This window comes from Meriones unguiculatus, chromosome 3 (assembly GCF_030254825.1).
Source record: "Meriones unguiculatus strain TT.TT164.6M chromosome 3, Bangor_MerUng_6.1, whole genome shotgun sequence".
Classification (NCBI taxonomy): Eukaryota; Metazoa; Chordata; class Mammalia; order Rodentia; family Muridae; genus Meriones; species Meriones unguiculatus.
The window spans coordinates 20,985,675-21,010,776 of NC_083351.1; the positions used below are offsets into that span (position 1 = coordinate 20,985,675).

General features: G+C 51.0%; 1 protein-coding gene and 1 non-coding gene across 2 annotated transcripts in view; one reads left to right on the forward strand and one right to left on the reverse strand.

Annotated features, from left to right (window-relative positions):
- Positions 1–25,102, reverse strand: part of Nkain1 (sodium/potassium transporting ATPase interacting 1) — a 41,006-nt gene that overhangs the window by 5,402 nt on the left and 10,502 nt on the right. The window contains exons 2-3 of the mRNA XM_021636493.2: positions 2,382–2,519; positions 823–903 (exon numbers count right to left, since the gene is read on the reverse strand). Of these exons, the coding sequence (XP_021492168.1) occupies positions 823–903; positions 2,382–2,519 (219 nt within the window). The remainder of the gene's footprint in view (positions 1–822; positions 904–2,381; positions 2,520–25,102) is intronic.
- Positions 3,738–3,844, forward strand: LOC132653264 (U6 spliceosomal RNA). Its single transcript, XR_009591045.1, has one exon. It is a non-coding gene; the product is annotated as a U6 spliceosomal RNA (small nuclear RNA).

A 25,102-nucleotide genomic window follows, 5' to 3' on the forward strand; every position in this document is an offset into this window, starting at 1 on the left:
CTATCAGCTGCTTCTACTGCCAAGCGCCTTGCTCTGCCATCATGGACTCTAATCTTCTGAAACCCAAATTAAACACTTTCTTTTATAAGTTGCCTCCTCGGTCGTGGTATTTTATCACAGCAGTAAAAGAGTAACTACCACACACCCATGCCCAAAAGATAAATAATAAAGGAGTCTAAAGAAAGAGCAAGCTGAAGTTTAGAGAGAATAGGCCATTTGCCCAGTGTCAAGCTGCTGGGCAACATTACAGCAGGGACTTAAGTGGAGCAGGGTCAAACCAAAAAGGCAAAGCTCTTATTCACATATCTGGCCTCCTTTGTATCTAAAAATAGAGGTTGTGTCTCTCTGGGCTTGCTCCTCTTCCAGCTACACGCCCATGCTTTCCCCGGCTCTTCTCCACGTTCACAGTTTGTTCAGTGTTCCCTGAACTAATGCCAGTCTCTTTCCTTTCCGAAAAATATCGATCAGCCCCGGACCCACCACGTCTCCCTGTCTAAGCAATAAGATGCGCGTGTATGACATCTTCGCCTCCCTCCTCTGAGCTCCTATCATGGGGCCAACATACACCTTTGGTTTTCACTGAGCCCGCAGTCAGCAGAGCCCTCGGCTCATCTTCACAGTGATTGCTCTTTAGCCTCATCAGTCCCATCACTGTCTTTAAGAAGCACAAGGAGATGTCAGAAACAAAAGATGGAGGTCCAGGGGGCTTCACAGATTATTGGAATGTGCAGAGGGAGAAAGGTGTGTGGAAGAGACTGTGTTCCAGCCCTCAGCGGGGGCCACAGAGTTCGGGCTGTGCACACCACCGGGCCTGTGGCTTACCTGGGAGAGCTGTCCAACTTCCAGGTAGAAGCAGATGATGAAGGCATTCCAACCCACCCAGAGCACCAGCCAGGCTGCATACTGTGGAAAGCAGAGGTGAGGTCAGGGGAGCGGGGGTCAGGAGGGGATGGAACAGTCATTGGGGACAGACCTCAAGGGTGAGGGGGATCTTTGCAGTGGAGATTACAAGTCCACAGCCATCCTTCACAGCCCTGCAGAGCAGGCACATGTGTCTTCTCCCCTCCTGCCCTAGGGTAGGCTGAGAGGCTCTGGATCACACAGCCAGGACACAGGGCTGGCCTGTGCTGGTACACACACGCCTGTAATCCCAGCATTCCAGGCAGAGGCAGACAGATCTCTTGAGTTTGAGGCCAACCTGGTCTACAGATTGAGTCCCAGGACAGCCAGGGCTACACAGAGAAACCTTATCTCAACCCCATCTTCCCTCCCCCCCTCCCCGCTCCAAATACAAATCAGGGCTGGAGAGATGGTTCAGCAGTAAAGATGAAATTTTTGTTCCCAGCTCTACACAAGTGCAGGCTGGCTCACAACTACTTGTAACTTCAGGTCCAGGGGATCCAGTGCCCTTTTCTGACCTCCTCTGCACTCGTGTATACCCCCCCCCCATAATTAAAAGTAAATTGAAAAAAGTAAAATTTTAAAAACCAGGTGGCTCAGCAGGCAAGGGCAGCCGGCGGCAGAACTAGTGCGGTGGAGCTGGGCCTTTCAGAGTTGAGAGATGACCTAGAATGAGCGTGACTGGGCTGTTGGCAGCATGGCTCGGAGTGTCCATGCTCCTGCAGGTGTGTCAAGTGTGGATTCAGGTTCATCTACCAGAAAGCCTTTTCCCTTTCCATGGCAACCTGGAGAGGCACCAAAGACCAGCAGGGGGCAGCAGCAGGCTGAGGATGTCCTGGGACCAGGCGTCTAGAAGGCCATTAGTGATGGAGAGAAAGCCACAGCCGCTGGCTGCTGGCCACGTCGCTGTTGTTGCTTTCTTTTTTCTTTTTAAATATAGGGATAGGGTCTCACTGTGTAGCCCAGGCTATCCTTTGAACCCACCATGACACTGCCCCTGTCTCCCAGGTTCTGGGATTACAGTTACGTATCGCCACGCCCGGCAGGCCGTGTCCACAGTCAGGGAGTAGGGAGAGACACCAGGACTTCCTGATCCTTCCTTGCCTCCCTGGGGAACCTAGCTGGAGGATCCCTTCTTCAGTCCCAGAGCCCACAGCCTACGGAGGCAGGATGGTGACAGTGTGGGAGCCCGAGGACTCCAGGCCTGGCTCTGCCTTTCTTCCCTGCAAATCACAGGCGGCGGGGCTGTGTAAGGGTGCGACACACAAGCAGAACTGAGTGTGTGCTCGGCCCACCCCGGGCAGCTGACCTATCTTGCTTACGTTTACATTATCCCCTGGGAAGACTCTCTAATGAAAACACACCACACCGGTGGTCCGCTGTGAGTGCATACTTTCGAGGTTTGGATATTTGTGGCCCCTTGGGCTTATGGGTAGAAAACAGTTGTGGCTGGAGAGGCAGGGGCAGGGAAAAGGACATACCAGGATGAGATACCGGGACCGGTACTGCACAGTGCCAAAGATGCCCAGGATGACAGCCATGATATGCAGAAAGTTGGCCAGGATGGGAGCCCACTGGTAGCCCAGGAAATCGAAGATCTGCCGCTGAAGTGCAGCCACCTGTGGAAGAGACAGGCTGAGGCAACTGCTGGCCGGCTGGAAGCAGAGACTCAGTCTAGATGCCACACACTGATGACGATGAGGGCACACTGAGCCCAAGCCAGCCACTCCCTCAGCCACAAAGGGATGGGTGACGCAAGGAGGAAGCCACGGCTTCTAAGCCTGGTCATGACTTTGGGGTAGTGGGTGAGAATCTGAGCTGGGGGTCCTACCCTCTCCTTCCTGCCGGGAAGCCCTTCCTAAGTAACCCAGTAAGACCATCTCTCAAAACAATCAGACCGACATGGAGTGGGGGAAAGACATCTCAGAAGACAGAGGTACCTGTCCTGGTGACCCGAGGTTGATCCCCAGGACCCAGAAGGTGAGAGAACAGACTCCCACAGTTTGTCCTCTGATCCGCACATGTGTTTCCCCCAAATAAATACATGTAATCATTGTTTAAATGGGACTTGGAATAGTGCTCAGTGGTAGAACACTGGCCTAGACTTTGGGTTTGATCCCCAGCCCAGCACTGGAAAACAAAAACAAAAAACCAGCAACAACATCCCAGTGGAGCAGAGGGTCTGCTCAGGAATGGGGATGGGAGGATTTGGGTAAAATGAGAGATCCCAGGGTTTCTTCCTGTCAGGGCATCAGGAAGATACAGGATGATGCCACCACACAGATGGCACAGCTTGGGCAGAGACCAAAGAAGCTGCAGGCTTGGGCAGGACATGAGGGGAGCCTGGTAGTGCCAGGCCCAAGCCTGGCACCTTCCCATCTGCTTCCTGCTGGTGACAATCCTCACAGGGCTCTGCAGATGGTCAGAGGCCCCCCAGTTGCATCTCTCTCTGCACATGCCTTGGCAGAAAGGCAGACCTGGGATCATTGCGTCATCTTGAGGGAAGAGAACATACAGGTCAGAGAGGACAAATGACTTGCCCAAGGTCACACAGCAGGCAGGTGGCAGAACAGATCTTTCTCTGCAGTCTGTCTTATCTAGGTACCAAAATACCATGTTACCCAGTGGGCACTGGCTCGGGAGTCAAGGGGCACAGGTGGAGTGGGGCATGTGCCTCCGTCTGCTGGGGGAACTTTGGACGGGTCACCTGCCCTGCTGGGCCTCAGTGGGCTGCACAATCCAGCCCCGACTCGGGTGGTTGGCTGACCTAGGGGAAAGAATTCTCTAGGCTTCTCCTCTTCCTCACTCCACTCTTTGTCTTTTTAAGGAGATATTTGGTGCTCGCTTTGGCAGCATATATGTTAAATTGGAACAAACACAGAGAGGATTAGCATGGCCCCTTCACAAGGAAAACATGCAAATTTGTGAAGTGTTCCATAAAAAAAAGAAGGGTGCGTGCATGTGTGTATGTGTGCGTGTGTGTGTGTGCGTGAGCATGATCATGTGTAAATCAGAGGACAACTTGCAGGAGTCATTTCTCTCCTTCTACCATGTAGATTTTTGCTACTTTGTAGGTTCTTCTTTTTCCCCACCTTTTATCTCCTTCCTCTGCCTCATTCCACCCCATCACTAGATAGGAAAGAAGGATCGAGGGGGGAGAGAGATCCCTGAATCTAATTTCTTGTTTCTTCTTTGAGCATGACTACTAACAAACTTGCAAACAACCCCCTCCTCCCCGAATAACCACCAACCACACCTCTTGGGGTCCTAGCACTTATATACATCACACAATCGCAGAAACTATGTGCAGCTGGCAAAGTCATGCCCCTGCTAGAGCACGAGGCAAATCATAGTCAGCTGCTGCGAAGTGGCCCACATCCCCACACCTCGGGTTAAAACGAAGGTGTTTCTTCTTCTTCTTGGAGTCCCAGAACTTACTCTGTAGACCAGGCTGGTCTCAAACTCACAGAGATCCACCTGCCTCTGCCTCCCGAGTGCTGGGACTAAAGGTGTGCGCCAGCAAGCCTAGCAGAGGGTGTTTCTAATGTGGTTAAGCCTCCTAGCCAGGGAAACAGCCTTCTGAGAACTTTCCTATGGAAATCAGGAGGCAGGTCCCTGGGACGACTCACACAGCCCCCTCTACCCGGCTCCAAATATACAAATGTCACCAAAGCCACACAGGAGCCCAGCCACAGAAGATAAGTCCCAGAATGACCACCGATAAGGACAAGTCACCCTGGCTTCCAAACCCTGTCTTTTCCATCTTGAGCCTACGGGGTCATATGTTGCCTCCTGACCACCACCCATACCCCACCCTGTCCTCACACACTGCACCTTCCCAGCAGCTTCTTCAGGGAATCTGTTTCTCCTTCCTACTCCCATGCTCCTAAGGGTCCCCCTCTCCAACAGGGGCTGACAGTCTTTGGATCCCATGCTGCCCCGAGGCTAACTCACTCACTGCCTTCACTGCTGCCCATGTCTCTCAGGGCTTGCCCCTTCTCTGAAAGCAATTCTGTTTTTGCTTTTGTTTTTGGGCACAGAGTGTTGCTATGGAGCCCAGGCTGTCCCGGCATTTGAGATCCTCCTGCCTCAGCCTCCCTCAGAGTGCTGGGTTTACCAACCTTGGCCACCACGTCCAGGATTCACTGTAAACTTAACCTGCTGGACCCGGTCCATTTCCGGTGTCCACTCCATGGATGCCAGAGCTAGAAACCTCAGTACTGACTCAAGCATCCTTCCTGCTCTCTCATCTCCACACGTCTAGGGGTCACTAACAGAAACAAATCTCCCATCTGACCATTTTCACCACCCATCTTTTCTCTCACCTGGCCGTTCCAACCCTCTCTTCTCAGACTACTTCAAGCCTGACTAACCCTCTCCAATCCCAATCTCCTCTCCAGAGTGAAGACATAGTCTGCCTGGCTGCCCCTCCCCCGGCCCTTCGTTCCCACCCCCAAACCCTAATTATTTATTTATCGGGTGGCTGCCAGCTGAGGGGGATGCTGTTGCTATGGGAACCTTTAGCCCCTTGTCAAAGCTGCCTCTGGTCTCAGTAGGATGCTCTTGTCTGTCTAGACTCCAACCCCAGGAGCCCAGTCCCAGGTGGGAGGGGGGAAAAATACAGATGGGTCCACCTCAGTCCCAGGAAGCTGGTGAGGGAGGGCAGGGAAGAGGCTGGGCAAATGGCCATGGAACCTAACAGAAGCCTCTGGTACCTCGACCCTTGTCCATCAATTTTGCAAGTCAACCACTTCCCCGGCCAATATTCCATCCTGCGGCCATATGCCTTATTTGCAGAAGTCTGGCTGTCTGGGGGAAGAGGAAGATGGCTCCCCGAAGGTCCCGGAGAAGTGGGAGGTCCAGCCCAATTCTGACTCTGAGTGTCCCCCTCTGGGGTCCTGCAGACTAGAGTGGAAGCCTCACCCTGCACAGGTTCCTCTGCCTCCCTGGACCTCTGTTTCCTCACTGGTGAACTGGTCCATCACATAAAGCACTCAGCTAACGTGTGGCCTGTCACATAGTTGGTTCTTCAGTACAAGGCAGCAGCCTCCATGTGCCTCGAAGACCTCCTTCCCAGTGGACTTCTGAAGCAGCTGACAAAATTACACTCGACTCAGCCCCTCATCCGTGAAATGAGGGGGTGGGCTGGAGCTGATGCTGCAGGCTGGAAAGCGCTGGAGATGGACTGGTGCAGCCCTCATTAGGGCTCCGCATGGTGACAGCTGGGCGGGACAGCCACTTGCCCGAGGGAAGGGGCTCCCCAGCTACTAAGCTGGACCCACCTCGGGCCTCCACCTGGGGCCAGTGCCATTGTGTATCAGCTGAAAGAATATCTTAGCTGACTCAAAGGGAGAGTGGTGGGGACCAGGACGGTCTCTAACAAGGACCGGGAAAGGACTTAATCCACTGAATAGATGATTTCTAAAGCACCTTCTGTGCCAGGCCCCTGGGCTAGGGACAGGGGGATGTGGGGCAGTAAACAAACCATGTGGCCTCTGCCTTAAGAGAAATGGACATCCAAGCTGCTGGGGTGGCACACACCTGTAATCCCAGCACTTAGGAGGCAGGAGGGGCTGCTGTAAGTCTTATACCCGCCTGGGCTACAGTGAAACTGGATCTCAAAAAAAGTGGAAGGAAGAAAGGAAGAAGGGGGTGGGAAAGAGAAGGGAGAAAGGAAAGCTAGCCAGAGAGGAAGGAAGGGAGAGTAAAAAGAGGAGAGACAGGGCATGGGCCTCTGGTGGTTGATATTTGGACTACGGTACAGGGGTCCCTTTCCTCTGTGCCCGGTGACCTCTGGGGACTCCTTCTGGTGCTTTGACACACGGTGTCCCTGCTTCTTTCCGGAATCACAGCAGCCCTCTTCCCAGCCCAGATCCCACTGGAAACCAGCCAAGGCTAGCACTGTTAAGTAAGAAAAAAAAAAAAAAAAAAAAAGCAATACGAATGAGTCCACTGTGTAAAAAACAAAAGCCAGAAAGAGACGGCAAAAGTGTGTGACAGTAAATGCAGCATCAAGAGCCAGGAAAAGACAACAGTTATGAAGGGCCATCTCAGGGGAGCAGAGAACGGAGCCAGGAGGCTTGAGGTTCTAAATGCGCGCACGCACTCACACACACACACACACACACACCATCTGGAGCTGTGAACTTGTATGCAACTAAGGTTTGTGTTTGAGAAGATCAGAGCCTGGGGAGACAGCTGAGTGGCAGGGTTACACTGTGGAAGGCTGAATCAAATCCCAACACTGACACAAAAAAAGGTTTGTCGTGTTTTGTGTTTTTTTTGGAGTCAAGGCTTCTCTTTGTAGCCCTGGCTGTCTGAGCACTCACTCTGTACACCAGGATGGTCTCAGACTCAGAGATCCACCTGCCTCTGCCTCTGCCTCTGCCTCTGCCTCTGCCTCGGCCTCTTGAATGCTGAGATTCAAGTTTTAAAAAGCCAGGCATGGTAGCGCACACCTGTAATCCTGGCACTTGGGAGGGTAAAGGCAGGAGGATCAGGAACTCAAGGGCAGCCTCAGCTACATGCTGAATTTGAGGCCAGCCTGGGCTATATAATACAGCTCCCTGGGTAAAGCCGTTGCTGCCAAGCCTGGTCACATGACACTACGAGCCCCTAGGCCAGCCTGTTCCAGACTCTTCCCGGTCCTCATAGCTCTACCTCCCCCAGCCTAACTTCATCCAGATTCATCCCTTCTTCTCTTTCAGGGGCTGAGGGTCAAGGGCACCTTGTCCCTGCTGCTGTTACCCAGACAGACAGAAGGTGGCTGACTCTGGAACCTGGTCCTGCCTCCGCTGCTTTTCCAGACAGTGTGGGGAGGCAACAGAAGAGAGCAAGCACACCCCCCAAGTCACTCCGCCAGTAACAGTGGCTCCTCTCGCAGACACACTGCTCTGAATGCACAGTATTCATTTATTCATTCTGTAGACAATTCTCTAAAGGCCTTTAAACATTACACTTATTTATTCGTGTATGTGCTGTGGCGTGTTTGCAGAGGTCGAAGGACAACCGTCGGAGGTCAAGTCTCTCTTTCCACCACATAGGCTCCCAGGCATCGAACTCAGGCTGTCAGGTTTGGCAACAAGCCCCTCTACCTGCTGAGCGAACCCAGCACCTTTTGTGGGCCAAGTCCTGAGAACTCAAGGAGGAAGCATGAGCTCAGTTCCTGTCCTGGGGACACTGCTCATGTCATTTCTCTCCTCAAAAGGATCCTAGTACCACATGTCCAAGCCCAGAGAAAGAGAATGAGAAACACAGACAAGTGGGACAAGTGAGGGGTGGCCTTCTCCTACAAAGGAACAAAACAAAAGCCCCAGGACACTAACAGCCTTAAGGGTCTACCACAGTGTACTTTATGAAGTACCACTCCGTGTGTGTGTGTGTGTGTGTGTGTGTGTGTGTGTGTGTGTGTGTTTGTTTAAGGGTTATTATATGTGTAAGGGTATTTTGCCTGTGTGCACAGATATGTGCCCCTATGAATGCCTGGTGCAATAGATCCCCTAGAACTGGAGTTATAGATAGTTGTGAGCTGCCATGTGGGTGCTGGAACTTGAACCCCGGTCCTCTAGAGGAGCAGCTGGTACTCTTAACCCACTGAGCTACCTCTCCAGCCCTGTACTGCGGTAGATTAACCTTCACATCATGTTACCTTTTCTAGTCCCACCCCAGGGTACCGTGAGGAGACTGAGGCCCAGGGCTGTGAAAGGCTCCTGTATGAAGACACTGAAGAACTCAGGTCCTAGCCGCTCTGTACCCAAGCTTTTTCTTCCCCGGGCACACACTCTCGGGGCTTAGCAACAGTCTGTCCGAACACTCTGGCATCTAGGACTCCTACCCTAAGAGGCCTGTGGAGGGACCTTCTGCTCTGCAAGTAGGCACCCTCTTCCTTACTTCAGATCTCGGTATCCAAATCCCAGACTGCCATCTGTCTTTCCTCAGGCCCTCCTGCTGTGGCCCAGCCCTCCACTTGGACCGGGTCAGGGGGGAGCTGGAAAGCAGTTGGTCATCACCTTCCGGGTAATTAATCCTCTGAGACCAGCTTGTAGCTCCAGTGAGGCCCAGCAGGCTGATCTGGCCAGCCTGGTCCTGTCAAGAGGCAGGGCCTTGGCCTCTGTATCCATGGCAACACTACCCCTTCATCTCAGTGACCACTGACCCATACCCCTTTCTCAGCTGGGGGCTCCTCGGGGCCCCTTCTGGACAGCTCTGCCTCACTATATCTCTGAGTTGGCAGCTCCATTAGAGCATGCTGACTGGTAGTGATCCAATTAACATACATCTACATTCATTTGCATAAACCCCAGAACAGCCCAGGGCAGAACTATGAGGGGAAAACCCGACAATATTAAAGTATCCCCACCACTCCACTGGGCCTGTTTCTTCATTCCCCATCTGGTAAACCCTTAGAAGCCACAAAAGGGAGGCAGTGCAGAGGGTCTTCAGTCATGCCTCTGTGACTCAGTTTCCGGAGATGCTGCCTAGATTCTCTTCCCAGCCTCATAAGGACTATGAAACTTAACACCTCTGCCATCCACTATGTACCCAGGAAACCCCCCCAGAAGCCCTACAGGGCTTGCATCTGAATCTGGGGTTGCAACGCCCTACCTCCTGCCTGGGGCCTGGGCCCTCATTTCCAGGTTCTAGCACAACATGGATTCGACTCTGACTGCCAACCTGTGCCCTTGGCTTTTGTATGGATACCTTTGCCTTTAAGGTAGTACATTCCCACCCATCCCCCCCAACCGTACTCTGGCCCCAGCACCACTCGGGCTGGACAGTAGGAAGCAGTTTCCGGTGACAGCAAGAGGCAGAAGGTGATCTGAAGTCAGGCTGCTTATGTATGCTTTCATGAATTTATGATGCTACCTGCCCTATGTGTGAGCCTGTGTTCAGTTTCCCTATAAGCCTCAGTTTCTCCATCCTATGGCCTCCCTACTTCCTGGGATTTCGAAATTAAATGAGTTCAGCACATTATTATTAAGGGAGGGGTGGGGGAGGGATAGCTCAGTACATGAGGTCCTTGCTACACAGGGATGAGGACCTATTCTGATCCTTATAACCTATGTAGAAAGCTAAGCGTCATGGGGAATGCCTGTCCTTTTGGCTGTGAGCCTTGCCTATAGCAATCTCTCAGGTTCAATGGTGCACATTCACAATCCCAATGCCGAAGAGGTAGAGACAGGCAGATCTCGGGGGCTCACTGGCCATCCTTAACAGGGAGCCTCAAGTCCCAATAAGAGACCCTGTCTCAAACAAAGCAAACAAACAAACAAACAAACAAAGAAAAGCCAAGGTGGGAGGCTGGAAAAATGGCTCAGTGGTTAAGAGCACTGACTATTCTTCCTGAGGACTTACGTTCCATTCACCCGCCTAGTGACACCCCAAAACTTCTAACAACAGTCTGTAACTCTAGTTCCACAGGATCCAACACCCTGTTCTGGCCTCCGAGGGCACTGAATGCTCACGGTGCATTCACAGGCAAGAAACCCACACACGTAAACATAAGCAAATCCCCCAAAACATTTTTAAGAAAGAGATCTTATTAAAAGAAAACAACAATGATGCAACAGCAAACAAGGTGGATGGTTCCCGCAGAACACGCGAGGCTGACCACCTCTACCCTTCACACAAAGTAATCCATACCATGAAAACTCAGTGACAGAGGATCTGAATTCGGCAGAGCACCAAGCTTGCACACAGCAGGGCACAGTGTAGCCATTTCAAAAGGGTTATGAAAAGAGGGCCAGGCTACATACAATATGAAGGCAAGTTACAGAGACAAGCAGGCAGTATGGGGCTACTTTTGTATAGGGGGGGGGAAAGGAGGGAGGAAGGGGTCTGGGCCTCAGTTCTGCAAAGCTTTTCCTCTGAAAAGTAATTTTGCAGAAGGAAGCTAAAACAGGGTGTGAAATAACAATAACAAAAAAGCAATAGATGATAAATACACACAGGTGAATCCCTGAGTCTGAGGCAGAGGGACCAACCGGTCCAGATGACCTCGGGCTGTGGTGTTTCTTGGGGCATAGCACTTTTACAGACAAACAACGTCTTGGGCAAGTTGTGTCAAGTTGGGATAGTATAGATGACTGGACGGCTGCAACGAGAGGTGACAGGAAGGGGAAGTTGAAGATAGACCTCAGGCTCAGAGCTCATCTGTTGGTCTAAGGGGCAGAGAGTTTTTTTTTTTCTTCTTTTCCCTCAAGATTTTATTTTAGTTCCGTGTGCGCACCTGTGAGTGCAGTACCAGTGGAGGCCAGAAAAGGGCGTCAGTCTCCAGGAGCTGGAATTATAAGCAGCTGTGAGTCACCTGTGCTGGGAACCTAACAAGTTCTTAACTGCGGAGCCATCCCTTCTTGGAGCAGAGAGATTCTAAGCAGCCAGCCAAGGAAGTTAAGGGCTTTTGAGGAGGCTGGACTGGAGATGGGGGATGAGGTGAACATATGTGGGACGTTCTTGGCAAGTGAAGAACAGTTCCCAGAATTCTTTGCCAGTCTTGGGTTCCAACTCTCCCAGAACTCTCAATTCTTGGCAATGCCCACTTTGCTTATATTCCTATACCCAGACTATGAGCCAGTCTTCTTGAGGCCCAGCTTCCATATGTAGGGTCCCAGCAGGCTTTGGGGCAGGCACGGAAGGCCTGAGAGGAGAATGCCTTCAGAAGAAAAGCCCTGAAGGCAGGAGGAGCGGGAAGATTTTTCTGAGCCAGGAAAACTCAGCACAAAGACCTCCCAGGAGATGCTGGCTGCAGACAAACATTCAGATAAATAAAACGGTGATTAATCAGATTCTCTGACTAAGTACAATGCGCACCACCCTATAATTAAGCCAAAAACTTCTGACAGAAAGCACCTTAATGGAGACGGCACTTAGGCACAGAATTAATTACGGCAGCGCTCAGGACTGCAGGAGTGGTAAGTGGGGTGAGGATGAGGTGGGGGGAAACCGGAACAAAACCAGCCAGTCCCCCTCCCCTTTTTTATAGACTGAGACCAAGGGAGGTTTTAACACTTGCCAGAGGCCACATGGCTAGTAACAGACCAAGGCCAGAGCTAGCAAAACACATCTCAGCCATCACATATGCCCAGGAGGGTGTGTTAATAGCCTTATGATGGCAGTATTTTCCAAACTGATCGGCAGACTCAGCACAGTCTCCATCAAAATAGCAATAACCTTTGTTCTTAAAGAAATGGAAAGAGAAGCCGGGCAGTGATGGTACACCCCTGTAATCCCAGTACTAGGGAGGCGGAGGCAGGTGGATCTCTGTGTGAGTTTGAGGCCAGCCTGGTCTATAGAATGAGTTCCTGGACAGCCAGGCCTCCTACACAGAGAAACCCTGTCTTAAAAAAAAAAAAAAAAAAAGGGAAAGAAAGAAAGAAAGAAAAAAGGTATGGGTGTGGTTGTACACGTCTGTAATTCCAGCACTCCTGGAGGCAGAGGCAGACAGATCTCTGAGTTCAAGGCCAGCCTGGTCTACATTGAGTATTCCAGGCCAGCCAAAGTTATATGAAGAAACCCTGTCTCAAAAACTAAAATTAGGGGCTGGAGAGCTGGCTCAGTGGTTAAGAGTGCTGTCTGCTCTTCCAAAGGACCTGGGTTCAATTCCTAGTACCCACATGACAGCTCACAACTGTCTGTAACAGATCTGACACCTTTACCTTAATGCACATAAAATAAAAATTAAATAAATTATTTTAAAAAACCTAAAATTAAATAAATGGATAAGCTGGTGTTAAAACTTATACGGGAATGTAAGGAAGCCTAAATAATTATAATCTTTACAAAGAACAAAATTGGGGCTGGCAAGTTGGGGTAGATGGAAAAGCCACTTTCCACCAGATAATGCAAGCCTGACAGCCTGAATTCAAGCCTTGAAATTCACATAAAGGTGGAAGGAGAGAACTGATTCCACAAAGTAGGTCCATAAACCTACTGTAGAGGGGGCTACAATTCAGGATATAAAATGAATAACTGTAAGAAAAAAAATAATGAAGAACCAGTCTGCCTCCATCTTGGGCTTAAAAGTAATCTTACAGTAACCTTAAAACTAGGTTCATTCATGTTTATGACTAAACCTCTGTTTCTCAAGGATTGGGCTATGCCCCACCTGTGACCTTAACTCAAATGGCTCTGTACTGACTGTTTCAGGAGACACTTTTGCCTCAACAAATTATTGTAACCATCTTGCAACCCTACCTTTGTTTCAAAAGGTTGTTATGACTACCTGCTGTTATGACCACCTGGTTATGACCAACTTGCAACCATGTCTTTGTTTCAAGAGGTTGTTATGACCACCTTGTTAAGCTTATATTCTGCTTCTGTAACTCTGCTTCTTTATCCTCCCTGACTCCCCCCCCAACTTGGAAACCCCTCCCCCTGAGCAATAAAAACCTTGTCTTCCTTACATCCAGTGCCGACCTCTTAAACCCTGCAGCACATGTGCACGAATGAAAATTGCTTTAATAATAATAATAATAATAATAAAAAAACCAAAAACCTACTCTGAACACATGCTATGACATGCACTGCCTCCCTATCTCCCTCTCCCACACACAGCATTCGCATGTGCACACATGCACACTTTTTATTCACTTGTTTTTTTCAAGACAGAGTCTCACTATGTAGCTCTGGCTGTCCTGGAACTTGCTCTGTAGACCAGCCTGGCCTTGAACTCAGAGATCCTCCTGCCTCTTCCTCCCTGAGTGCTGTGCTTACAGGAGTGTGCCACCGAGTGAGCCCAGCTTATAATTCAGTTTTCTTTTTAAGATTTATTTATTTATACAGTATTCTGCCTGCAGACCAGAAGAGACTATAAATGGTTATAAGCACCATGTGGTGGCTGGAATTGAACTCAGTCAGTGCTCTTAACCTCTGAGCCATCTCTCCAGCCCCCATAATTCAATTTTCAAAAAAGGGAACCGGGAATGGCAGTCGTGCATGTCTGTAATCCTAGCATTTGGGAGGTGGAAACAGAAGGATCAGGAGTTCAAAATCTAGCCTCAGCTACTTAGCAAGTTTAGGCTACATGAGACTTTGTTTCGAAGATGAAAAGGAAAAAAAGAAAAAGAAAGAGAAGAAAAAGAAAAAATAATGGTGCAGACAATGACCCACCTCTCGCCCTTGGGAGGTCTCATTCAGAGAAAGACTTTGACTGATACAGACATACACACACACCCTTGGTGAGCAAAATTACTGGGTCTGAAGGAAGGATCCAGGAAGACATCTGCAGTGGGCAGGCGTGGTCAGGAGGCTTGCCCAAGGAAGACCTTAAGGTGAGGAGGCAATAGGATTAAAGCAAAGATCCCATGGAGGGAGGGGGCCTGACAACATCCCTCTGGCTAGAGCTGAGGGCATGGAGGATGCAATGGGAAGGCTAGATTGTCTGGAGGACAGACCTGGCAGGGTTGGGGTGTGGCATGAAAGCAGCTTGGGTCTGGGGAATACTCCAGTGAGGGTAAATGGCACCCCGGAAGTCTAAATCACCCGGTGTGGGGTCACCCTTCCTGTGACCCGAGCAGGGAAGGAGAGCTCCCTAGCCCTGGCTGACTTAGTGGTCCTCCTGCCTTGAGGCTCCTAGGAAGGAAATGCTGATGAGAACCAGCCTCACTGCTATGGCAACGGCAACCACTTCTGTCTAAGAGCCAGGTGGGGGATTCTGCCAGCAACAGCTCTGGGTGTTGGGAGCCAGCAGGCAAAACTGCACAAAAGCCCCTCCACCCCAGCATCCCAAAGAGACGCCAACATCTGGGCAGCCCTGGAACGTGCAGACCGTGGGACAAGACTCCCTGGCTCACCTTCATATTAACTCGTTGGATGGATACGGAGGCTTGAAGGGATGAGGGAGCCTAACCCATTGACACCCTTTCCTTTGCAACTGCCCTTACCCTCCTCGGGCTGAAGGTTTATTCGAATAGGTGTGAGTCGTTGGTATTAAGGACTGGATAAATAAATGGAGGGAGTGTGTCTCATACACCCACACCCACTTTCCCTGGTTATCGACCTGCCATGGGGGGTGGGGTGCTTCATTCTAGTCTGGCCCTGTGAAAGGGGGTGCGGGTCTGTGGGCACAGACTGTGAGAAGGGGCTGCGGGGGGGGGAAGGGAGGGTTGCACAGGGAATCAAGGGGACACCTCACTGAGTAGGCTTGACAGATTTCCGCTTTGAACTTGAACCAGGCATAATGACAATGGCTAAGATTTCACATGCACCGACGGTAGCAGGCTTTGTGCCAAGCACTTGCATGCACCATTTCATTCAGCCCTCACAACTACACATGACGAATGGGTCATCATTCCACCCTTCAACGGGGGTGGGGTGGGATGGGGCAATCTCTAGCCCAAGATCTCAGGGCTTGAGAGGGGTAATTTTCAACAAGCCAGGGGGTATGACCAGAGCCCAAGCTCTGATTGTAGCCAGATACCTGCAATCTGCCCTGGGTAGGCCTGGAGATTAGAGAGGAGCGCCAGAGGGGCAGGGGGAGACAAAGACCAGCCACCTCTTGCAGTCAGTTCCTGGCCCTGAGCCAGAGTGTTGGCAGAAGCTGTGGGGGAAGTGGCTGGCTACACAGGAGGCCGGAGTGGGGCAGGGAGAGGAGGCTTCATGCATAGAGCCCACCATGTGCTAACACTGAGAAGGGCTCATTTCGTGAGGCCTTGCGCTACAGCTCCAGGGTGCCAAGGAGAGTAACAGCAACACTTCTGTGCCCTGTTGTCCCCTGGTCTTTGAAAACCTTGATTCATTTCACTCTCACAGGCATGTCCCGCAGACTCAGATTTTTGCACTTGGGGAAACTGAAACACAGAGTAACTGGCTAAGAATGCAGGGCTGCTGAGGGCTTCCACCAGGGTCTCCTGCTATCGTCCTGGCTCTTACCACACTTACTGCCCTGTGAGCTGACCCAGCTACTCTCCATGAATGAGACCCTTCCCGAGTTCATGAGCATCAGTGGGTTGGAGCCCTCCCCCCAGGGAATGCCTATGACGCCTATGACTTATTCAGAGAGACTTCCTGGCTGTGGACCACCTGCCCTTCCCCAGGGAGCCTCCCCAGAAGCACCAGGACCAGAGTAAGACTGAACAGCAAACACTTGTGCATAGTCATCCAGAAGAGAGGCACAAGGAGCTGTGTTCTTAACCGGATCTCCAGTAGAAATAGCATGAAGCTACTCTCTAGAACAGTCTATATGCCAGGGCTCCTCTCCTCCCCTGGAGTAACGAGGAAAGGAGACAGGGACTGGATGCCACCCCCTTCTTTGTGCTAGAGGGATGCTGTCAGAGCGTCAGCATCCTTCTTGTATTCCAGGACCTGGGGAAACTCTATCCAGCACTCATGACTACAGGTTTCACAGACACACCTCAGAGAGCCTGGTGGTGGTGTATAAAGACCAACATCACTCCAGCCACTGTTTTCAAAGCCTTAGTCAAATGCCACCTGGACACGGTAACTCACATCTGTAACCCAACACTTAGGAGGCTGAGGCAAGAGGTTAGCCTGGGCTACAGAGTTCCATCCTGTGAAATGGAAAAGGGTTTGCTGCCAAGGCTGATGATCCCAGTTCAATCCCCAGAACCTTCATGGAGAAGGAGAGAATCAATGTGTCGAAGTTGTTCTCTGACCTTCCTTTCACATATGCACCATGGCATATATATGCACATATACATGCACATTTTTACAAACACACAAACACACACACACACACACATGCAGAATTTGTGATGGTTAGTTTTATGTCACCTTGACACAAGCTATATTCATCTGAGAGGAGGAAGCCTCAATGAAGAAAATGCCTCCATGAGATCTGTCTGTAGCTGCACCTTGTCGCCTAGGTAGCACAGTGGAGCTGGCCCTGGTAGCAAGGGTCAGGGGTGGGTGCTGTGAGCTGGCCCTGCCCCTCACTGGGCAGCGCAGTGGAGTTGACCCTTGGTGGCATGGGTGTGGGTGAGCTAGCCCCAAGGGCATGAGATTAGGAGAGCTGGCCCTGCCCCTGGTCAGCTGCAGCACTGAGTGAGCTAGGTGGGGCAGTGCTGGAGAGCTCACCCTGGTGGTATGGGTACAGGAGAGCTGGTAGGCTGACCAACTCAGCTACCATCCAGGTCCAGATCCAGGGCTATGAGTTGGCCCACCCCAACATCTACCCCATCTGTGAACTGTTGGAGTATGTGAAAAGGCCAGCCCTGCATATCCAAAGCTACTACAGGATCTCCACGACCCAGTGAAACAGGATATGTGATAGGAATCCAGATTAGGATCCGGTATTCATGGCATAGCAGAAGCCAGAGGCCTTCAACCAGACCAATGGCTCATTGCAGTGATCATTTGCAAGTGAAGATGTGTGGACAAGAGTATATACTGTTTGGCACACTGTGATACACTACAGCTCCCATGATGAGATGGGTTTTTGTTGTTGTTGTTTGTTAATAAAAAGTGAAAAAAGAAAACAAATCTGGCTGTAGGCAAGCCTTAGAGTTTGTTTGTTTGTTTTTGTTTTTGGAGATAGGGTTTCTCTATGGAACATCCCTGGCTGTCCTGGAGCTCACTCTGTAGACCAGGCTGGCCTCAAACTCACAGAAATCCACCTGCCTCTGCCTCCCAACTGCTGGGATTGAAGGCATGTGCCACCAGCCCAGCTTAGGGTATTTTCTTTATTAGTGATTGCTGTGCACGAATTCAGACTATTGCGGGTAGTGCTACCCTGGGCTGGTGGAGCTGGGTTCTATAAGGAAGCCAGTAAACAGCACTCCTCTGTGGCTTCTGCATCAGCTCCTGCCTCCAGGTTCCTGCCCCTTTGGGTTCCTGTCCTGACTTCCTTTGGTGATGCACAGTGGTGTGGAAGTAAAAGCCAAATAAACCCTTTTCTCCCCAAGGTGCTTTTGGTCTTGGTGTTTCATCACAGTAACAGTAACCCTAACTGAAACAATACTAAACAAACAAAGGAAAATAAATATAAAAGTCAAAAGCACTAAATCAAAGAAACTAAAACCCAGGTGCCAGGTGTGGCTAACCAGCACCTCCACTTATGGACAAGAGACAGGAGAAGCTGAATAACTGACTCGCTGTTCGTGCTAGGGGAGCAGGAGCAGATGATAGTATCTCTACGAGACAGAGAGGACTCACCACTGCCCAGGACAGCTGGGCAAGGGGGCCACATGTGGGTCGAGGACCCTAGTGAGCCTTCATAAGCCACACCTCTCCATCCTGCCATGCCCCACTTCCAGTCAGATGATTCCAGGCTCCTAAAAGCTCAGCCTCTGAAGCTCCTCACTTCAGCAGAGGATCCCTTTCCCCGGCGGCCTGTCTTGGGGATGACAGCTTGTGGCAGCTTAGGGACCGCAGTCCACTCAGATGGCTTATGGGACTACTGATCAGTGGACAGGCAGTGACAGGAAGAGCAGCTGGCAGTGCCTGAGGCTGATCGAGCCCCCCCCCTCCGGGGGAACCTTATGTCTGCACCCTACTTCCAAGTTTAGACCTTAACATCTGGGGAGGAGTAGCAACAGAGGCCCACACATCTGTATCTGAACATTTAAAAGTTACAGCCGGTTATGTGGAATGGATCATGCCTGTAATCCTGGGGCTCTGAAGACAGAGGCCAGATGATGGCTGCAGGTGTGAGCCCAGCCTCAGCTATATACCAAGTTCCTACCCAGCCTGGGTCACATGGCAAGACCCTTTTCTAAAAAGCAAACAAAATGAAAGTTATGAAATAAGACAACAAACCTTTAAATAAGGTATATTCTATTTTGTGAAAATAGAAAGCCCGGTGGAGCTTCCATTCCCCTGGCTATGGAGTCCTGTCCCGGAGGAAAGGGCATCTCCGGATTTTTGGGCAAGGCAATCCCAGTCAGCCTTGCCATTTATGGAAAGGGCCTCATATACGGGTCATGAACTACTGTCAGTAACATGGACTTGCCCCATCCCCTTAGCAGCTGGCTTGCCTCTACTGGGCTCTGCTGTTGGGTGAGTACGTTTTTGGTCTAACAGCAAGGGTCAGGTGAGGTGTCCTGTAAGGATTGTGTTGTCTGCTGTGAGCTAAATCCTAACTGAAGACACTCTCAGAGGAGAGTCTCAGGTTACACAGGGGCAGTGCAGGGTTTGAAGAGCTTGGGGCTCAGCATCAGGAATACCTGGTTCAAGTCCCGGCTCTACCACAGAACAGTGCAGCCCGGAGAACTCTGTTGGGTCCAGCTTGGTCCTTGGCTGGACTGAGGAGTGAATGCAACGGCTTTAGAATGTCCATGCCCTCCTTACGTACAGACTTAACAGCTCCACACTGACCTCCAAGGGCATCTAAGAAGCCCTCCCCATGGCATCTTCATCTCCATTTCTTCCTTTCAAATTTGTACAAGTGCGTGTGTGTATGAGAGAGAGAGAGGTGGAGGCATATTGGAAGTTAGGAGACAGCTTTGTAAAATCACTTCTCTCTTTTTACATGGGTTCCAAGAACCTAACTCCAGGGGCCAGAATTCCTTTGCAAGTATCTCTACCCCCTGAGCCATCTAGCCTGACCATTGTTTTGTTATGTGAGACAGCCCGGTGAAGCCCAGGCTGGCTGAGGATGAGCATGAACCTCTGGCCTTCCTGAGAGCCAGGGTTAGCGCTGATGCTATGCTGAACCATTCTCAGGACTCAGTGCGTGCACATTAGCAAGCACTCTCCTGACTGAGCCACATTCCCTCCCTGTAGCCCTCTCTCTTCTGGTCCAGCACTCATAGTCTCTCCACATTACCACTGGCACCACCGAACCCCAGCACCTGGCACCCTGAGACCAGCCAATGTCTCACCAGCCAAATGAGCCATGAAGCCCTTCACTCGAGTACCCCGTGGGCATGAAGGGCATTCAGAGGGCTATGCATGGTGCCAGGCTCTGGGAAAGGATCCCATCTAAACCTGGGGAAGAGGCAGGAAGAGGGAGCCAAAGAGACAAAGATGGATTGGTTGGCCTAGCCGATGAGGAGGAAACAGTGAACGCTGTGGAAGGACCTGGGTGTTTGGGTGAGCATGGCTGAATGTGGGGACACGGATATGGTGGGAGGTCAAGATTGGAGTCAAGGGCCAGTGAGATGGCTTACTGTGTAAAGACACATGCTTCCAGGCCTGACTGACTGACAGCCTGAGCTAGAGCCCCGAGACCTCTAACTCAGACTCCGAGACCCACATAATACAAGGAGAAAATCAGCTCTCTAAAGTTGCCCTCTGTCGTCCATAGGCAAGCTACGGAGTGTACAAGCAATCATGTATACACAGACATACTCCTGCCTGCACAAAATAAATAAGTAAATGAAAAACAACAGGAAAGCTCAGTAAGACAGCCTACTGATTCCATTTAGTTACCCGGACCAGCAGCAGCAGTATTGCCAGCTGGGAAACCATTAGAAATGCAAACCAAAGGGTCCCACTCCAGACCGACTAAACCAGGAACTCTGGGGGATGAGACCTAGAAATATTTTGTTTGTTTCTTTGAGACAAGATCTCACTATGTAGCCCCGGCTGGCCTGGAACTCATTATGTAGCCCAAGCTTGCTCTGTGGCAATTGTCTTGTCCTGTCTCTACGATGCTGGGATTACAAACATATGCTGTGGCCCGCCACTCAGAAACCTGCAAGCCCTCTGGGCAATCCTGATGCTCACTCAGGTTTGAAGTGAGCTTCAGACTTGATTTGGAAGGCAGAAAGGCAATGAGGAGCCATGGCTTGTTTTAGGCAGAGGGGGACAGGATCATCATTGTATTCTACTAAAATCCCTCAGTAGCCAAAAAAAAAAAAAAAAGAAGAAAAGAAAAGAAAAAAGGGCCTGGCGATATTGCACACCTTTAGGCCTAGCACCCAGGAGGTGGAGGCAGGCACCGGAGTTTAAGGTCAGCCTGGTCTATAGAGTGAGTTCCAGGATAGCCAGAGCTATAGAGAGAAACCCTGTCTGGAGCAGAGGAGCAGAGCAAGGCAGGGGAGGGACCCTCAGTAGCTGGTGAAGGGCTAATGGTGAGGGGCAGGTAAGCTGTCAAGGACCCACCTCCAGCTGGACAGAGCTGCAGTCAGCTGCACAATGTAGCTTTCTATCTGAAAGGGAGGGGCCATGGTTAAGTTACGGGCCCCTCTGCTGGGCATAGGCTCTGTTACCAGGGTGACTCCCTGTGACTCAGGATAAACAGGGCAGGGTCCCAGAGAGGTCCATGCTGGGAAGCTGGTTGTCACGGCAATTTCCCCTAAAGTGGGTCAGGGAAAGGGGAGAAGGAAGGCTGATTGTCTCTGGGTGCCCCAACATATTTGCAGAAGGGAACCCATTAGCCACCAGCACCTGACTCCACCCAGTTCACTGCCCCAGCTCTGCCCATCTAGGCCCCAGGTGGCTCCCTTCTCTCTCCATCAGGAAGTCACAACCTCTTGATCTCAGGTTAGGCTGGGGGGCTGTCTCTATGGCTACAACCTTGGTAGCCATGGTGATTTTCCCCTCAAGAGGCCAGGGGCTCTCACCCTCTAGGCCTTGGGCTTCCTTCGACAAGAATGCTGAGGTGGGGCCAGTGGCCAGCCTGGGGATGATGACTTGAGCCAGAGGTTGGGGACAGGGCAAGTGAAACTGGAACAGAGATGCTGCCACTCACAAGGAAGGGAACACTCAACAGTGTTCAAGGCTGTCAGCAGGGAAACTCAGGATGACAACAGCCAACCTCAGGCAGATTTTGTCATGTCCTGAGGCTCCGTTTCCCCATCTGTACATCAGAGCCCATGTCTATACAGTGGTGCTACCACCCAGGGCTACCAGAAAAAGTGAGAAGACGGAGTTGGAGGAAGGGATCCTGCCAGCCATTCTGCCTTTGTCCTCCTGCTCCACGCAGAGGAGGACCACGAAATCCTGGTGGGTCAGCATGTAGGGGGAGAGCAGCCAGAACGTCCCATAAGCCGAAACGCCTCGGTTCAGAAATGTCCCATCAGGTGGGCACAGTGTGCAGTGTCTTTAGTTCCAGCACTCGGGAGGCAGAGACAGGCAGATCTCTGGGAGTTTGAAGCCAGCTAGGATATATATCAAGTTCCAGGCTAGCCATCGCTAAGGAGTGAGACACTCTCTCAAAATACAACAATACTAACAAAAAGCCTAGTAAGCATTGGCCAATGGCCCCTTTATTATTACTTTTTTCCCATAATTGTTTGTTTTAGAGACAGGGGCTTACGTAGCCGAGGATGGTCTCATCCTTCCTATGTAGCCAAGACTGGCAGTTACCTTGTGCTTGTGCTCTTCCTGCTTCTGCCTCCCAAGGGCCACTTCTGTTGGCTTTTGAGGCAGTCTTACCATCTGGCTTAGGCTGGCCTCAGCTTCTCAGTCCTCCTGCCCTGGTCTCCAGAGAGCTTGGATTTTAGGCATACACCCCCGCAGCAAGCTTATTATTAATATTAATCATTGGGCAGTGAATGGAGCCTCGGCTGGTAAATGGCCCCCTTCAGGTGATTTATAATGTCCTGCCACGCTGGCAGTCCTCATTCCCTACAGTGTGCTAAGCGGGCTTGCTGGAAAGCAGGAGCCATGGGGCTTCTTAGTCTCCCTGCAAAGCATTGCTGGGGATTCCTGCTAGGGTGAGCCCGAGAGCTCAACACGCAGATATTCGGGAGACTCCTTATATGAACGCCTGGCTCTGCGCGCAATGCAGAGAGCCCTCCTCTCCAGCCCAGTGCAGCACTTGAGTGCTTTCCCGCCTCTGGAGAGTAGCCCTAGTCCCTGCTGAGGGTGTCCCTGTCTCTGTAGGTGAGAAGAGGCTGAGCGGCCACCGCAGAAGCTGGGGCTCCGGGGGAACTCCCGGGGCTGCCCCACCCCCGCTGGCGAAAGGAGTGGCTCTAATTACCATCTAATTGCTTTCTTCCAGGCAGTTTCTTGGGAGCCAGGGAGTTCAGAGTTCATGAATAAATGAAGAGGGAGGAAGCAAAAAAGGATGTTTATTGATCCACAAATCTCTCCATGCCAGAGTCTGCCCCACAAATGCTTGGGTCTGCAGCCGTGTGCAGTCGGGAATGTGTACAAACACGCACACGCGCACGCACCACTGACAAATTCCTCTTCCCTATAACAGACTGGTGGCTGTACCAGAGAACCCAACAATCCGGATGCTGTGGCTGGAGGATCAGGAGTTCAAGGTCAGCATCAGCCCCATAGTGAGTTTGAGGCTGGGCGACATGACATTTTGTCTGCAACAACAACAAAACCTTTTCGCCTTCCAACAAACTGGGAGGGCGTATGAGGAAGGCCGACACAAGTGTCCCAAACTTACTTTGGGTCCCAGTTTCATTATTACTCCTAACTTACAAGGTAGTCTTGGGCAGACCACAAATCATCTCTAGGCTTCAGTTATTCTGGTTAGTGCCAGGGTAGAGTGGGTGTCTGGTGGCCATTAAAAAAAAAAAAAATCCAATTTTTCACATGCTAATTAGGTAACTGTAAACTCAGAAGAGGCCTGGGCTTTGCCAGGTGGGCAATGCTGTGTTCTCTCAGGAAAACTGGCAGGGTGCTCCAGAGAAGTGACACCTCAGTGGGGTGAGATACACAGCGGTCTGTCTGCTCTGCCCCTCAGGGGCTGTGAGGCTCTGGACAGGGCTCTTAAGCCTTCTGGGCCTCAAGCTGCTCCATCTGTTAAGCGGGAATGACAGGGTGTGTGGAAGGTTGGAGGGGGGGCGGATAAGGGTCAGACTAGCACATAGCACACACCGCCAGTTAGGACTGCTAACACCGCCGTGACTGCAGGCCGAATTATGGATCAGGCCACTACGAGGTAGAGCCGGAGTGTGGCTCTCTGGCAGAGCCAGGATCTGCTTCAATTACCAGCACAAAAGGAAAACAAAACCAGAACAGAAGGAACACCCCAACCAAGTTACACTGATGTCAAGGCACTCTGACCAACACCAGGAATGAAGGGACCTACTTTGTCCGACCCATCTGTGTTCCTAGGAGCTAGCACATACTAGGTTGCTCATAAATAATGTTACGGGGTGGGAGGAGAGGCTGGAGAGCTAGCTCTTAATGAGAGCACTTGATGCTCTTGCAGTGGATCTGGGTTTGGCTCACAACCACCTGTAAACCCAGTTCCAGGGGATTAGATACTTTCCCCCAGCTTCCTCGGCCTCTTCTATGCACGTGATACATACATACTCAGGCATGCTCACAGACACACACACACACACACACACACACACACAGACATGCACCAAATTATGTTCCTGGGCAAGGGAAATGGCATAGCAGGAAAGGTGCTTGCAATAAAAGTCTGATGACCACACACACACACACACACACACACACACACACACACACACACAGCAGACATGCACCAAATTATGTTCCTGGGCAAGGGAAATGGCATAGCAAGAAAGGTGCTTGCAATAAAAGTCTGATGGCCTGAGTTTGAACCCATGTAAACTCAGAAGGAGAAAACCAGTTCCACAAAGTTTTCCTCTGACCTCCACACCTACACTGCAGCACACATGTATACATACATCACACTCACACACACACACACACACACACACGCAATATCGATAAATATATAATAATATTTTCAATTACAGAAAAAGAGAGCGAAGCCAAAAAGAAAAGCCAGGTGTGGTGGCACACACCTGTAATCCCAGCACTTTCGAGAACAGGAGGATCAGGAGTTCAAGGTCACCCTCAAGTATCAACTTCCAGGCTAGTCAGGCTACTCAAAACTCCAAGTCAACAACAGCAGCAAAGCTTCTACTGATCTAGGTAGGACTGGCTGGGTGGATAACTGGATCCAGATTTTTTTTTTCCCAGGATCACAGCACAGTGCTGGGTCTGAGGGACCAGGACCCACCTCACCTTCTGGGCAGCTGGGGGCTGTGGGCAGGTGTGGATGTCAGGGACCCTCAGCACACACTATGGGAAGAAAATCTTTTTTTGCTGTTGTTGTGTGGTTTTGATTTTAATTTTTTATATTAATTACAGTTTATTCACTTTGTATCCCAGCTGTAGCCCCCTCCCTCATTCCCTCCCAACCCCACCCTCCTTCCTTCTTCTCTTCCCACGCCCCTCTCCAAGTCCACTGATAGGGGAGGTCCTCCTCCCCCTCCATTTGACCCTAGCCTATCAGGTCTCATCAGGACTGGCTGCATTGTCTTCCTCTGTGGCCTGGTAAGACTGCTCCCCAATCAAGGGTAGGTGATCAAAGAGGCAGTCACTGAGTTCATGTCAGAGACAGCCCCTGTTCCCCCTA